The sequence below is a fragment of the Misgurnus anguillicaudatus genome, chromosome 9 (assembly GCF_027580225.2).
Source record: "Misgurnus anguillicaudatus chromosome 9, ASM2758022v2, whole genome shotgun sequence".
NCBI lineage: Eukaryota > Metazoa > Chordata > Actinopteri > Cypriniformes > Cobitidae > Misgurnus > Misgurnus anguillicaudatus.
Genome location: NC_073345.2, coordinates 20,041,558 through 20,058,847, shown reverse-complemented (window position 1 = coordinate 20,058,847; position 17,290 = coordinate 20,041,558). Strand labels below are relative to the sequence as shown.

At 38.4% G+C, this 17,290-nt stretch overlaps 1 protein-coding gene across 7 annotated transcripts in view; it reads right to left on the bottom strand.

The window, feature by feature from the left end:
- Positions 1 to 17,290, bottom strand: part of ncam1a (neural cell adhesion molecule 1a) — a 311,353-nt gene that overhangs the window by 18,166 nt on the left and 275,897 nt on the right. For 5 of the 7 annotated variants that reach the window (XM_055180863.2, XM_055180866.2, XM_055180867.2 and 2 more), the window contains 2 exons: positions 10,952 to 11,076; positions 8,850 to 9,030 (listed from right to left, as the gene is read on the bottom strand). In XM_055180863.2, coding sequence (XP_055036838.2) covers positions 8,850 to 9,030; positions 10,952 to 11,076 — 306 coding nt within the window. Of the gene's footprint in view, positions 1 to 3,970; positions 5,563 to 8,849; positions 9,031 to 10,951; positions 11,077 to 17,290 lie in introns of those variants that run through there. The other 2 variants (XM_055180870.2, XM_055180871.2) reach the window with 1 other exon arrangement.

Sequence of the window (17,290 nt, the reverse complement as noted above, 5' to 3'; positions counted from 1 at the left end):
TAATTAGACGTCTACTAAATTCAAGGCATGCGTCTCTAATGAAACACCCTTCTAAATCATTAATGTAGTCACATAAAGACCTAAAATACATCACTGTGTATCAATGGGATCATGAATTATGGATGCACTCAAGAGGGCTGCAGGGAAAATGCATTAGAGAAAACTTTCCAGGAAAGGCTCCAATTTTCGGCACTCGTAGGAACCTGCGGCTCCACTTGAGCACATATAAGAAAAGAACATGACGCATTGCTCTCAGAACACTGTGCACGCTTTAACTTCCTATCAAACGAAACTGAACAAACAGACAAACATGAAATATACACCTTAATTAAGGCGTAGATAGTTTGGTAAAGTACACCTCTAGGAAAACTAGCAAAGCAATGGCCGTCAGTTGAGTTATTCCCTCAAACTGTCAGTGGAAAAGTGCAGGCAGTATACAGAAGTAACAAGAAATCAAGTAAGATTATTATCAGGATCTTGTCTTAGCTTCTAGTTCATTGTAACAGAGTTCTAACAGTACCGTGTTTTGTGTGAAGGCACATGGTTTTGTTTATCAGGCCATGTGCTTTCCCTGTCTCGTCTCTGATCTCGCCCCCCTCTTCTCCTAATTTATCATCCTATTATTGTTTGATTCAGGTCACCTGTTGTGCTCTTGATTTGCTCCCTTATTTAATGCCCTTGTGTTTACTGTCCTGTGCTCGTTGTCTATCATGTTTATGTTGTTTGCCCCTTGTGGGTTTAGTTTTCCTTGTTTTGTCCCTGTAAATAAAGTGTATTTTGTTACTCATGAACCGTCTGCACTTGAGATCTGTCCAACCGATTCTGACACAGCTTGTATCCTTTGTGGTCTATGATATCGCACAATTTTGTGAGTTTAACCCTTGTGCATTGTTCCAATTCAAAAGGTGTGAAAAAGGTGAAAAAAATCCAGTCCACAATCACTTTTTATATTGAAAAACTGTCATTTTGTGTGTTTTTCCCAAATCATTGACACCACTTATAAACTTGGCAATTAAAGAGTTAAAATCAATTTTTTTAAACATTTAGTATTTTTATCAGTACTGAGGTTGATTTACAGATTTATGCAAAAAGAATATATAGTTGAGTTTTTGAAAAATTTCAAAGCATTTTCTTAATATATGTGTAAATATAAGATTTGTCACCAAAATCATTCAATTTCCTGAAACACAGAGAAAGTTGTGGCCAAATGAAGACAAAAAAAACCCTAAAATGGCCAAAAATGGCCCCAACAACACATAAGGGTTAAATAATAAAACATAACATTTGATTCTATTGATTGTAAATTTTTGAAGTAAATTAAAATATACTTGGCTATATTAAGACTTAACACTTCACAACAAGAGCAATAACTGTAAAGATAACTATTACGATATATACAAAAAATATTTGCATAATGTTCCTCACTTTTACTCACAGATTTTGTGTTTTTTGCTTTACTTGCGCAAATAAAAACATCGGATTGGACATGTTCTGATCTATTTTCTGATACAACCGTATGTGTCAAACCAGACGTGATTTTCGCTAATTTGGTTGCACGAGTTGAATTTTTTCGCATCGCGCGCCACAAATTCACATCTATTCGCGTCTTTGCATTGACTTTGTATGCAATCTACTCGTGCAAATAATTACATTCACATTTCGTGTGTACACAGCATAAAAATAACTAAATTGACATTCGCATCAACTGATGATAATATTTTGTTTATTCTATACTCTTGCGCCACACTCACATTTTAAATGTGCATGCCCTTCGAACAGATTTTGATTGGCTGTAAATAATTTATCATTCATCAGATGGAGAAAAATCACTGAAAGTGATCCAGGCCCGGCTCAAGATATGAGATGAAAGGTGGGCCAAGTGATATTCCAGGTGGGCCGGTCGGATTGGAAGGGGCTTTAATGCTTTAATCTCACATGTCTATAGTTTTAATATCATATATTTAAAGCAACACTATGTAGTTTCCATCTTAAAATGACTTACAGCTCCCCCATGTGGTTGAAAAGCGCAACAGTGCCTGGTATCAGACACTCTTCTGCAGGCAGGGGGAGGGGCGGAGCTGTGTTTCCTACCCTCCACCGCCACTTTCAGAGTGTGCTTGTAGCAGCTAGGAGGCTGGTCAGGTTGCAGCAACAGTACAATTTGTCCAGTTAAAAGTTGTTCTATCACTGAAATAATTTTAGAGATATTATTTAAAGGTTAAAAAACTACATAGTGTTGCTTTAAGACAATTGTTTGGGTTGTTTGTTATTGTTGTGTTTGTTTTTTCTTCAATTTTAATATTTTTTTTGTACATATTTTGGAACTATTTAGTAACTTACATGTTTATTTATTTTTACATTCTCTCTTTTTGCATTTGTAATATTTTTTGAGCCCTTAACAGATCTTATATCAATTAAGTAACTTTAGATTTGACAAAAAGGGGGAGTTCTTTTAAAATAACTATTTACATCAACTAAAACAAACTTGTTACAAAATAAAAATGTTAATTTGATCTGAAATGCTGTTTTTCTTAAGAATTATTCTCATGTCTGTTAATATAGTATAACGTTACAGTTTTTTGGCCAAAAGATTGGTGTGGGGCCGAGGTGGGCCAAGCCACTAATTGGGTGGGCCAGTCCCACTCTGGCCTTCCCATGGAGCTGGGCCTGAAGTGATCCAATAATATCCTTTCTCTGTGTTGTGGACTCCTAAATTTTCCTAAATTTCAATCAAATTTTAGTAATCGACAGTTATCGTTTTTGGCTTAAACAGGTCCTCAGTTTTTGGATGCGGTGTCTCTCTCCCACAGTAAAGGTGTATGTTAAAACAGTGCAGTCTGGGTAAGAGGAGGCGGAGCTGACAGATTTAATCTACTGCTCGGCCGGCGAGGACTAAGAGCACTTCTTCTAGCTCTGGGCGTGCGGTGGGCTGCCACTTGTTTTCCTGAGCTTCGGCCTGCATTTTAACAAGTGTGATAAATCACGGCACATATCTAAGCACAAAGGCCGTGTGACGCAGCTCGCTCACTGGCCAAATAACACCACTGTGCTGACACAGCAAAGACTTAAAATGTCTTACGGACATGCAGGCAGTCTATCCACATATCCCGAACCTTACCGCAACACTAAAAATGAAAGATAATAGGCGTGATATGTTACATTTGAGTGTTAACGTTTCATTTAAGTTCCAGGTTGAATGAAGGAGGTCTATAATACCTGGGAGCCTCCATTAGCATTCTCATCCATTTTAAAGGCAGCTGTTTTTCTTGCTCATGCACCCCGGGGAGGAACAAGATCTGCATGCTGGCATTTTTGCTGAGGACACAATTTAATATTTTGAGCCATCATCTTAGCTGTAAATGTCATGTGATTAATAACATCGGATGCTGTCACATTAATACTGACCTTCACTAGACATAGTGTATTATACTATCCTTTACATCCTATACTTCTTGCTGTTAAAAGTTGATTTTGGAAGGGCCTGGCATATGGTGGTTCAACCTTGTCTGTTTTTTAGTGTATAAAACAAGTAAAATAAACTGCAGGATCAAAATCTAACTGCACAGAATGACTACTTGCGCACATCTCAATCTGTTGAATGCGACTTATTGAGGTTATTAAGAGCCAATTACAGACTGTTTTTAACCTCCGCGGCACGATCATTATAAACATTCAGTCTGTTCTGAGGGCTCTCGGGTTATTCAGACACCACGCAGATCTGGCACAGTCTTTCTCCGTCCTCTTCCTCGCAGGCACTCTCCGTGACAAGTGTGAATGAGTGGCACGACTGCCAGTGCCAAGTTTGGATTTTCAAAAGCACGTCGCCTCCGGTGAGCTGAATGAAGCTGGTAATCCATTACACATCCTAGACGGGCCAAACCGGTTTGTGCTTTTCTGATGAAGAGTCATCTAACATCAACACAGTGATTAAAGACAGAAGCACTATCATACGAATGACGAGCCCAACAAGCTTATTGGCACATGCGTTTCCGGGAGCCAAGACTCCAGAGCGCATCACTTTATTACCACGAGAATCCATTCCAAAATAGGAAACAAATGCTACTCCAAATGCTTTTTTGACTTACTGACAACTCCCATCACACAACTTTGCCTTGTATCCACGTATGAGCCTTTATACTGTAAGACACTTAATTACATTAGTTGCACTTTACTTAACACCCACCCAGGAAATGTCTGCATACAGTAGGTCTTGCATAATAATGTCACTCAGATCTTCGGTGGTACAGTATACCGAGACCTTGCACCATCTAGATTAATATGGACAGCTGGCCGAAGCTAAAAAATGCCTGTCAAGTCCATTACAAATGTTTAATTAATACGGTTATAACGGAGGCTGTGTCATGCACACAAAATCGCCTGTGGGGTCTCGCATCGAAATTCAGTCTGGGGGGTGTCATTTAAAGTGTTTAAGTTATATCCCGTCTAAGCAAGAAAAAATAGCCTTAAGGATTTAAAGTAGAGATGGTCAATCAAAAAGTTTAACAGAACAGTCCTGACTTTTAGAAGTACAGGCTCTGTGGGTCCCTCTGATCCAGCATTGAGCACCATGACATCATGGGACGAACACATGCTACGGTCACGCGTTACAATCCCATGCAACTCGAAGCCGAACGCTGGCGTGACATTTCGACTCCGTTGTGTTTGTTAAAAACACACAGAAAAGAAACATTTTATCTATATTACCATATTTTCTTAAATCCTACAATGATTACGGCATGAGACCACACAAGTATGTGTATACAAAATGATGTATTACAGAACATAATTGAATTACACTGTTGAAATGACACTTATTGACTTGAATGAGTTTAACAGCAGTAGCATTAGTTTTGAACGATTTCCTTTTCAAGTAAGAAGCAGAGAAATAAAGTAAATATAAAGTCCAAATATAGTAAGTAGATATTTTTTGAATCTTCTAAAATTATGTACATTTTCTCCACAATAAAAATGTGTTTTGCATGTCAACACACAAACCCAAGTGACTATCCCTTTAAAACATCCTTTGAACATGAGTTAACAACAGATTAAGAATGACACAAGAATAATAATAATAAAAAAAAAAACGCATGAATGTAAGTAACCTAAAAACTTCTCTGCTAAATGAGCCCTAAAACAATTATTTCAAGATTGTTATCATGGAAAGGCCTGAGACCTGACTTCTTAACAGGGAAAAGATTTTCTACAACACTCTCCAAAGTCCATGGTTTGAAAAATATCTTCTCAAACGCACTGACGCTGCCTTGTTTCAACAAAAAAATAAGAAAGAAACGATAAAGTACAAGAACAAAAAAACAATCGAAATGGTACAAGCACCGAACACTCTGCTTAATTCCGATAAAACGTGACTGATTTTCGTTTGTTTAGCCTGCAAGAGAATCAGAAGGCGTAGAAAACTGAAGGGTGTGGCTGAAGAGTGGGCGGGGCTTAGGACAGGCGCTCCTCTCCTCTGGTAAGCCCCAGTTTATGAGAGCACGAGTACAGTCAGCATGGAGAACATGAGAGTGACCAGAGCGTACGTCACAGAGGAGCAGCCAAGGGTTGCTGAGATCGCATATCCCACATCACCACACCAAAAAAGCACAGAGACAGTGCACGTGAAGAAAAAACAGGCAAAAATGGAAAACCGAAACGAAAAAAAAAAATGCAATGGTCCGGTGATGTCCGATTTTACACATAGAGACAGATAAAGAAGGTAAAGAGGAAGGGGAGAGAAATTGGGAGAGAGAAAAAGAGAAAGAGAGAAATAGGTCAAATACAGAAAATTAAGTTCGAAAGGTTAATCAAGATTAGGAACGAATATTAAAGGAAAGTTTAAGCGCATTAGTAAAAACTCAAAGTAAGAAGCCTGTAGCTTGTTAAAGGAAAACACCACCGTTATTCAATATTTTACTATGTTCTTACATCAACTTAGATGAATGAATACATATCTATTTTTTTCAATGCGTGCACTTAATCTTTGTACAGCGCATTGTGAATGTGTTAGCATTTAGCCTAGTCCCATTCATTCCTTAGGATCCAAACAGGAATGAATTTAGAAACCATCAAACACTTCCATGTTTTCCCTACCTAAAGACACGAGTAGCTACACGAGTAAAGAGCGATTTATAGTCGTGCGTAGGCTATCCGTAGCCTGTGCGTAGCTCTGCGTATACCTCACAAAATTTTTAACAGCACGTCAGTTCTACGCGGACCGCAAGCGTTGTGATTGGTCCACCAGAACCCCTCCCGTCAGGTAAAAAAACTGCGTCATAGGTATTTACGTTTGCGATGGTGAAAACAAAGAATGGCCAAGTTGAGGAGTGATTTAACTCAAACTGCAACAAAAGTCGCTGTTTATTTACATCCATCATTGCTGGTCTTCTCAAATTATGCACAACAAGTTGCCATTTCTTCTTCGTCGTGGCTTAACTTGCTAAGCTTCTTCTTCTTTGACAGTCGCGCTGCTACTGTGGTTACACATGTGGTTACTCCCTACCAGCGGTCTGCACGTGTGTTGGCACGTCGACGCGGACGACGATGCAAAAGTATAAATGAAAACCGATGCGGAACCTACGCCATCGTGACTACGCCATAGGACCTACGCACAACTATAACGAGCCCTTTATTTTGTGCCACCATACTTACTGGTGTAACTACTCATGTTATAGTCGTTAAATAGGGTAAACATCGAAGTGTTTGGTGGTTTTTAAATTCATCCCTGTTTGGATCCTAAGGAATGAATGGGGCTAGGCTAAATGCTAACACATTCACGACGTGCTGTACAAAGTTTAAGTGTACGCATTGAAAAAAGACAGGTATGTATTAATTCGTCTAAGTTGAGGCAAGAACACAGCCAAACATTGAAAAACTGTGGTGTTTTCCTTTAAGAGCACATCAAACGACACACGGAAAGCACAGCAAGTCGAGAATAGAAGGACAAACGACAGACAGATGATGGTAAATATGGAATAAGACACACAAAGACGTTCACACAATCAAGAAAGATGGATAAGGCAATCTTCCTGGTGTTTCACATTGTATAATGCCATGACAGTCCTACATTACTTATGTCTTTTAATTATTGAATTTTAAAAATTGAAAAGCTGAAGTGTGTTATTTCTGTGCTAATAACATTACTGTAAAATAACCCATTTGTTATTAAACAGGTTCCCTGAAAACTCCCACATTTCCATTGGTCAGATATTCCTATCTTGAGCTTGTTAATATTCTCAAACAGACAATGTTTACACTGTAAAGAAAAATCCGGCTTACAGTTGTCTGAACATATTAAGCTTGGATATTAAGTCCACATATTTAACACTTCAGCTCTGAAAGAAACATCTACAATATGTTATTAAACAAACAGGCTTTCATCTTTCTAAACTGCAAACACCAGGGAAACGTTGCCCAGTCAGAATACAATGGTTGTGATGCAATACAGTGTAAGTGATGCGCTGGGTAACAAAATTAGTTTACAATGTTATTTAATCTTCACAAAGTTAACGGGCATTGTCTTTGCTCCGTGTCAACTGTAGCTGGGGAGATTTGGATTACGGTAAATTGAGATTTAGCATTCATTGCATGTTCAGGGTTGACGTCTGACAAGTGTCCTTCTTATGCATGTACTGTAGGGAAAATGTGTGTCACTCCAAAATAAATAAATAAATAAATAAATACGGTTCCAGCCAGTGATTTTAACCTGTTTCGTGCATGCTGGTCCAAATACAAAACAAGAAAGATTTTGCCATTTAAAAGCCATTTTGACAATCTTATATAAACGCAGCTGTTCCAGCTGGGGCAAAGCTAAATATAAAGCCTCTTGTCTTAAAGCACATCCACAGGTTACACATGGAGGTCGACTGCAATTTGTTAGTACTAAGGCGAGGTTTCGCAGATACGGAGAGAAAAGGATGAACGAGAAAGGCTTTTCTACCCATCTGAACCTGCCTTGCACAAGTGCTACAATATCCAAAGCTCCCACTGCTATATGGCTGCTTCCCACTAAGCGGATGAGAAAAAGCAAGTCTCTTAGCCATGCACCGGCAGATGCCTGTTAGGTCCTCAGTTAAGCATTAAACCATTAATCCTGTTGAGGTGCCATCATGCAAAACCAGCAGATGCATCCCTACTGAGAAGAGGCAGATAGTCAGGGCCAATTCAATCTCTCTGCTGCAATGAGCCTGAACTTAGCCGTAGTCCAGCCTCAAGCACAGAGAGAAGACTTCAAGAGAGAGAGAGAGTACGAGGAAGAATAAGAGAGAGACTGAGAGATGATCTAACGCCCAATTTTTAGCAGTGGGGATGCAGCTCGCAAGAAAACAAAAACACAGCACTGCCAATGGAGCGCAATCCAAGCAAGCCCGTTGGTTTTGTTAGAGGTATCAGGGGTTGAGGGGTGGATAGGCAGCGGACCTGCTGTGGCTTTTTGCCTCCCAAGTGCCAAATATAAAATCTCATCTCCAGCGATATCATCTGCAGTTGCTCTGAGACAAGCAATATAGCTGGCTGAAAGACTTGGAAGGAAGGTTGCCAGAGGGGTCAAAGCTCTCGAGAGCATGTCCAGATCCTGAGCTGAAGCCAGGTCTCTAGGCTTAACCTTCGCAGACTCTGAGGCTCTATCATTCCTTTCTACTTTTATTACTTTAGATTGTGTCAAATCACTCTCTAAGGGAGGCCAGGCCACAACCTGAATAGACACAAGGGTGGGCCACGTAATCCACAACAAGACCCGTAGTGGGATGGTGTTAACGAGTTTGGTCGTGAGGCGGGTCGGGAGGAGGGGGATATCGGGCTTGTTGGCTGCTATAGTTGGCAGTGGCTGTGGGTAAAGGGTCAGGCATGGGATGTACCTGGAATGGCTGTGGGCTTTGGCATGGTCCTGAAGGAGAGGATTCCGGGTTCAGATCGTCCCCGTTGGTTTTCGGCCACGACGTTAATTTCATACTCTGTGTTCCACTCCAGACCGCTCAGCACGACATACTCACTGCCGTTGGGCAGACGCATCTCTTGCTTCCAGTCTTGGCGATTCTTCTGCAGAGAAACATGTGCAGATGTATAAGCATGAAATTGTAAATCATCTAGAAAATCTAAAGAAGTTATATTTAAAGCTGTGAATTGTAAAGTTGCAGTCTGATTTGAAATATATACAGTATGATAAAATGTTTATGCACTGTATATCCATAATGTAATTGGTCCTATATGTGACCCTGTCTGTGAAGTCTAAAGGCTAAAGTCTCAATCTTATTATGAGAATAGAAGCATCAAAGTTTGATTTCAATATTTGATATGGATTTACTCAAGTCACAGGGTTCCCACACCTTAGTTAACTTCATATTCAAGGACCTTTCAAGGACTTTCCAGGTCCAATACCCTCAAATTCAAAGACTAAATGTGGGGACACATTTCAAGTGAGAGCAAGGTTACATCGTGTAAGCTTTTAAGATACATTGTTACAGTTCCCTTCGAGGGAACTCGCACTGCGTCACTGTGGTGACACTTTGGGGACGCCTCCAGTGGTAGGTGTGTCTGTATGTGTATATCAAATTCAACCAATAGTGAGGCTTAATGACAAAGACAGGGTGACGGGGGAGCTAGGAAGTATATCGCTATCTGAAATATTACCAAAGACGGCGTTACAGGGACGCAGGAAGTATGGCAAGGGAGACGCAGCGTCTCGTTCCCTTCTCAGGGAACAACAGTTACATACGTAACCCGAGACGTTTTCATGTGTCAAACACAACTATGCAAAAAAGCATTTTGGTATGAATCAACATTCGCATATAAAAGATATAAGCATTTAAAGCGAACAGTTTAGCACATGTGCTCAAAAAACTAGAATTTTTATAATATTATCCTACACTACTACACAGTGAATAATATGGATTTTTTTCAGAAAACTTCTTGCATAAAATAGATTCAAGCACTTTCAATGACCTGTATCTATGTATGTATATTTTCAAAAACTTCCCAGAGCCTTGAATCCTCCCCAAATTCACAAACTTTCAAGAATTTCAAGGACCCCTGGGAACCCTGAAGTCAATATTAAAAATATCAAGGTTATTTTTCACAGAATGTTCTTTACAATATGTAGGATGTTTTAATGTAGAAAACAGTAAATCGCAAATGACTTAAGTTGGGTTTTCACAGACTGGGTCACAAATACATTTATCCATTCGGTAGACGCCTGTAGCCAAAGCAACATAGCGTGCATTCATGCAATACATATAATACTGTATGTATATACAGCACTGTGCAAAAGTCCAAGGCCACCATGCCACAATAAGATTTGTTGTTTTTGCAATGTTATAGTGATCATATACAATAATTTCTTTAATAGAATACATCCAGAAAATACAGGAAATGTGTGTATAGTATTAAAAACTGGATAAAAATGTAAACTGATGTGTCAAGTTTTTAGGTTAAACTCCCCTTTCACTTGAGCAATAGCAGGCAGCTGCAGAATCTCTTAAAACTAAATAAAATTAAATCCTAATTTCTAATTTTAAAGAAATTAATCTTTTTACTTCATTCTGCTCAAAAACGCTCAAGATGTGTGTAGTGCCAAGAAAGGTCACACTAAACACAGACGATGCCTAAAGAAGACATTTAGTCCTGAAAATTTTATTTTTAATTTTTACTGGTATTTTCTGTTTATATCTTAATAAAATAGATTGAAAAATAAATCTGGATGGACATTAAAACTTCTAAAACAACAAGTCTGGTGGTGGTGGCTTAAGACTTTTGCACAGTACTGTATATACTACAGAAATATATAGGACAGTTATGAGATTTTGGAACAATTTTACATTTCCGCTGTAAAAAACAACTCGGCAAACACTGCGTTACGCTACAGGTATCTCTCCAAAACATGTTATTTTCACAATGGCGGTATAAATAATTCAGCTGTCAGAGTGGGTTAAAAGCATGTTACCTCATGTCCCATCATACTCACAGCTTTGTAGCGCACAAGATAGTGTTTGATAGGAGAGCCCCCATCGTCCTGTTTGATCCAGTGAACCTTTATCTCATTGCCCGTGGATTGTGGTTTAGCCTCGAGTTTGGGAGGATTAGGTTCCCCTGTGGAGAAAATGGTCAGAAAAATGCTGTTAGGGACACCGGCACCGACTGGCTTAGATTCAAAATGTGCTCTAACCGTAGAATATTACAGGTGAGTATCACCAACACTACAACCTGTATTTTAGTATGTTTATCCTCACTATTTTGTCTCGTTTTCAAGTAAACACATCTAAACATCCTTAAAGATACATTTATTGGAGAAGAAAAACATGTAACTTGTTTGGAGGGAAAATATCTTCGGGGGGAAAACAGCTTAATTTAACAATTCTCAGAAAAAAAGTCTTATTTTGCTTCTCAAGTGTTATTTTGTTTTAGTAATATTTTTTACCAGAAAACAAGACAAAACATTTATCAAAATATTGTCCTTTAAATGATTGATTTATGACCTTCAAGGTAGTCTTTATTTTCAAATAAATAGTATAGAAACGGGTTAGCTCATTAAATGCCTAGTTAATTTTAGACGATAATTAATTTACAGTGTTGACCTGGCAGGGGGAATTTAAAAGACCATTAAATAGTTTATCGGCAAGCTTGTGCAAGACCGTGCACAAAAACAAAGCATAAAATTAATGATCAAAGGGTGAAATGCAATACTTCGGTTGAGTCACTTAGAAAACATCGAATTCCAATTTTCTCATTTTTTGGCCGATGTCGAGACGTCTCATTGGCAACATAATGATGACTTCTACCTCCCGTCCTTTCAAATGTGGCACATTAATGAAAGTGCTTGGCTCTCGTATAAGACGAGCTGATATGCCGGGGCATGCGGAGGGCTGTAATGAGAGCTGGACCTGGTTTGGTGGCAATGATGGAGAGAGAGCAGTAATGTAATGCAGTCTCAAGGGAAGCTTGTTACCTCGACTTGCCCACTATTTAATGACAGCGCTCCCTTAATTATCCTCCATGCTTTGATTGGAAATTTTTCGCCAATGCATGTAATATTATCATCGGGCCAAGTGGTGAGGAAATATATGCGTGTGGGAGGTTGTTTAGGGATGTTAGCTATCTACCTATGTAACTAAAGAAACCTGGGAAAAGCACTATACTCTGCTCTCATAAATCTTTATAAAGAGCTACTTGACATGAGACCCTATTAGGAATTAATATGACATTGTGTAAATACCGCCACATACAGTATACAAAACATGACAAATGGGATGAATTTTAAGTTTAGGCCAGGTTCTCTAAAGGTTTAACCCAGAGAGATTTAAAGAAATGTTCTGGGATCAATACAAAGCGATAGTATTTGTGACAGCTTTTACTACACAAAACAATATTGTTATACAGTAAGGCATTTACAAGAGAAGAGCAAGCAGTGAACATTGCAATACCTTATTACACATTATATGTGTTAATGTGAAAATAGTGTAATAGAAATGCTTACTGAACTTGTAAAGTTATATTCAGTTTTTCCAAGATCCCTGTGTAACTTCTGAACAACAACAACATGATGTAACTACATTAAAGGGTTAATAAATTTTTCTCAAAAAAAATCCAGATAATTCACTCACCACCATGTCATCCAAATTGTTGATGTCTTTCTTTGTTCAATCGAGAAGAATTTATGTTTTATGTATTACCTCACGTAATACGTCATCACGTCAAGAGGTCACGGATGACGTATGCGAAACTATGCCCCAATGTTTACAAGTGTGGAGAAAGAGGACCGTTCTGACATTGTTGTATGTCGAAACAATAATTTGTCTTTGTGTCAGTTTATTGTTTAAAATGGTCCGCAAATGTGCGTTTTATATATGTAACACATAAACTTTCCACGGCATTACGCAATTACGTGAGGTCGCGCTGGTGCGTCACACAGCCAGAGGAAGAAGAGAAGCCGTGGTTTAAAAGTGCATATTTTTAATTTTCCTTGTCAAAAATGACAATCGTTTCGCTAGATAAGAACCTTATGCATTGTTTGAGAACTGTTACATGTTGGGGTCCATTAAAGTCCATTAAAATGAGAAAAATCCTGGAATGTTTTCCTCAAAAAACATAATTTCTTCTCGACTGAACAAAGAAAGACATCAACATTTTGGACGACATGGTAGTGAGTAAATATCTGGATTTTTTTTTAAAGAAAATGGACTAATCCTTTAAGCACAATTTACATGGAGCAAACTCATAATCAAAGTTCACCCATCAAAACAGTGGTTGATGATAGTTTAGTCAATTTTACGGCACAAATAACAAACAGTAAATAACTTTATGACTTAAAATGTCCCTTAATGCTCATCTGTTTGCTTTCATGCAAGTGCATTACTGAAGGACGAACATGATTTTCATTGCTAATGAACATTATGCAACAAATGCTAATGGAGCTAAACTTGTATTGAACCCAGAACAATGAAATGTGATATTTTAGATCCAGACGTAAACATGGTTCTGACTAAACCCTTTTTGCAGTGTTGGTTTATTAAAGTGAATTGAATATAGAGGCTTTTAAGAGGTTTTCAGACTACAGTGCTGTTAGTGACGTATGTGCATGCATGAAACAGAGGCCCGAGGTGTTTCCTTGATGATGAATTGATAATTGATTAAAATTTATAATCAGATGCTGCAATTGAAATGAAAACAAGTTAATTTAAAAGACAAACAGTGCACAGTGATGGCAGTTAAACAAGTTATCTGAGATGCGCTCATGATCATTAATTCCAGTTAGGTGAGGGATTTCCAGAAGCTAAGAAGACAAAACAGGGATACATTAGGGTTACAAAGAGAAAGAGGAAAAAGAATACATGCGCTACCATGCAGGAAGCAGATTCAAGTAGGTGCAATTTGATCACTGATACCATTTTTACTTGATAGCTTTAGTAAGTGAAGTTATAGAAACATCATCTCATCCCAAACACAGTGTTGTGTGAAAAATACATTCGGGAAAGACAAAGCAGAGAAATTTCTTCTGAATACAAGTAAGGCTGTCCAGGTTCTCTTTGCATTGCCATGTACCAACAGCAAACATTGACAGTGGGTGGGTATACAGTATTCATGAGACAAAAACAGACCATTAGTACATGCACGAAAAGTGTGTGTAGACACTGGGTTAAGAGACAGAGAGCTCAGAAGTGTGTGTGTGTTTGTGAATGCGTTCATGCAGTAATATAATTTTAGTAATGTTGTTCGTCGATGTGGGATGCATATTATAATGCAACTTTATAATTTATACCAAATTTATGATATGCACTTTATATACAGTACTGTGCAAAAGTCTTAGGCCGCCACCACCACCAGACTTGTTGTTTTAGAAGTTTTAATGTCCATTTTTCAATCTATTTTATTACGATACAAAAATAAAATAAAATAAAATAAAATTTCAGGACTAAATGTCTTCTTTAGGCATCGTTGGTGTTTAGTGTGACCTCTCTTGGCACTAAACACATATTGGCGTTTTTGAGCAGAATGAAGTAAAAAGACTCATTTCTTTAAAATTATAAATTAGGATTTAATTTTATTTAGGTTTAAGAGATCCTGCAGTTTCCTGCTATTGCTCAAGTGGAAGAGGAGTTAACCCTAAAAACTTGAGTTTTTACATTTATATACAGTTTTTAGTATTTTCTAGATACAGGAAGAGACTGAGAAACAATTATATGTGATCACTATAACATTTCAAAAACAACAAATTTAATTCTGGCATGGTGTCCTAAGACTTTTGCACCATACTTTTAAATAAATGATAATACATTTTAGTAAAGATATCAAAACTTAAAATTGTTATTCATCTCTAAAAATAAAGCGTATGTTCTGTGTCACTCATGCCAATGTGGACAGGACAGTCCCACCCCAAAGTGCATTGGTTGAAAAATGTTGTTGTGTCAGGCTGGTCAAAGAAACAGCATTGTTGTGATAGCTCCTGTGGTTACAGTGTTTTTGTAGAAATCAGCCTATAATCTTTATTTAGTGACGCAAATGTTGTTTAAAGGTACACTCCACTTTTTTTGCAAATATGCTCATTTTCCAGCTCCCTTAGGGGCTAATCACACCAAATGCGCTTAAAATGCGCTTAAAAAAAGAGCAGTGCGAAGCGGCTTTTTATATTGCTAAGCAACCACCGAGTCAGCTGTTTTGTCAATCAAATATTGAAGCATGAGCGCTCTTTTGCTGTTAACTGTCATATTAGCACAAACTTTAAAAAGAGGACGCTTGCTCTGACCTTGTTTGAGGGTGAGAGGTGCACAAACACGCAGAAGAGAGTGAGCGAGTGGAGTCCGGTTCTTCAAAGCAACTGTAAACTTCCTTCACCACAACGTAAGGCCCGCCTCTCCTCTCATTTGATTGGACAATGATAAGACGCGAATAACGTCGGGCGCTTCTCCGCTCTCAGCGTTCCTTCAAAGGCACGTGCTGTGGCTGGCGGCAAAAACCGCAAGGCGCTGTGCGCATAAACAGCGTGCAAACGCTCCATGTCCATAGAATATCATTCAAAAAAAGGCGCCTGCAACTGCCATAAACGCTTTTGGTGTGATTGGCCCCTTAGAGTTAAACATTTGATTCTTACCATTTTGAAATCCATTCAGCCGATCTCCGGGTCTGGCGCTAGCAATTTTAGCATAGCTAAGCACAATCTATTGAATCTGATTAGACCATAAGCTAGGGTGACCATAGGTGCCATTCTTCCCGGACGCATCCTGGCCAGGATTTCAGGTGCGTCTTCCAGAAGTCATATTTGTCGACCGCATACGTCATAAAGGATTATTATTATTATTATTACAGAAAGGCAACCATTACATTTTGAGGTAAGAATGAAACTACGATTGCATGTCTTATGTTTTTAACTGAATGGCGTATGCGGTCAACAAATACGACTTCCGGAAGACCCACCGAAATCCTGGCCAGGACGCGTCCGGAAAGAATGGCACATATGGTCACCCTACCATTAGCATTGGGCAAAAAAATAACTAAAGAGTTTTAATATTTTTCTAATTTAAAACTTGACTCTTCTGTAGTTACATCGTGTACTAAGGTTGACAGATAAGTAATAGTTGCGATTTTCTAGGCATACATGGTTAGGACTATACTCTTATTCTGGCATAATAATCAAGTACTTTGCTGATGTAACATGGCTGCAGCAGGCATAGTGATATTACGCACTGCCCAAAAATAGTCCCTTGCCATTGAAAGTAACAATGGGGATTATTTTCGGGCAGTGCGTAATATCACTACGCCTCCTGTAGCCATGTTACATCAACAAAGTCACTTATTATTACGCCAGTTTGAGTATAGTTGTATGTACACGATGTATCTACAGAAGAGTCAAGTTTTAAATAGGAAAAATATCGAAACTCATTGGTTATTTTTTAGCGCGATGCTAATGGTCTAATCACATTCAATGGATTGTGCTAAGCTATGCTAAAAGTGGTAGCACCAGACCCGGAGAGCTAAAAAATGAGCACATTTTCAAAAAAAGTGGAGTGCCCCCTTAAAACCTCTGTGAGGTTCTTTATTCTGTTTAACACAAAGATATTATAAATGATGGTAGCCACACAGTAGTGGGATGGTAAAAACAAATTTTATGGAAGTCAATGGATACTGTCAGGTTCTTACCATCAACAATTAAAATATCGTCTTTTGTGTTCAACAACAACAACAAAAAAGAAACTCATACAGGTTTAGAACATTTAGTAAATGATGACGGAAGGTTAATTGTTGGGTAAACTATCCCTTAAGTTGAGACAGGATAAAATATTTCAAAAAGCTTCTTACTTCTCATATAAGGTTTACGTTTTGATCATCAGTCAAACTCTAAAGGTAACTTTTTCCTTTCAAAAAATCTATTTCATTTATTAGACGAGAGCTGAAGGTGGAAGGGAAAATGTTTTCTGGAGAGAGTCAGCCGAGTTTAATAAATTGAAAATCAATAAATAAACTCAACATGCAGATCACTTAACAGCATGTGCTTCTGTGGGAGCCAAAGCTTTGGGATTTCTATTCACGCAGAATGTCTGAGGGTGTCTAAAAGTCAAATAAAGTGGGGGATCTGATAAATTAAATGAAATAGCTCATAATCAAACTGATGGTATTGAGTTGACGATAACTCTGGCCTGACCTCACTACCCTGCTGTATTTCGCTTTTAATGGGAATCTGGCCAACATAAATCAACAAAAATTACCTTCTGTTCACCAGCGAAGACGACATCATCAGCACCATGCAAGAGTCACATGACACAGTCACATGATACGCACGTAACATGATTGGTTGAAAGGAAAGTGGAAGGGG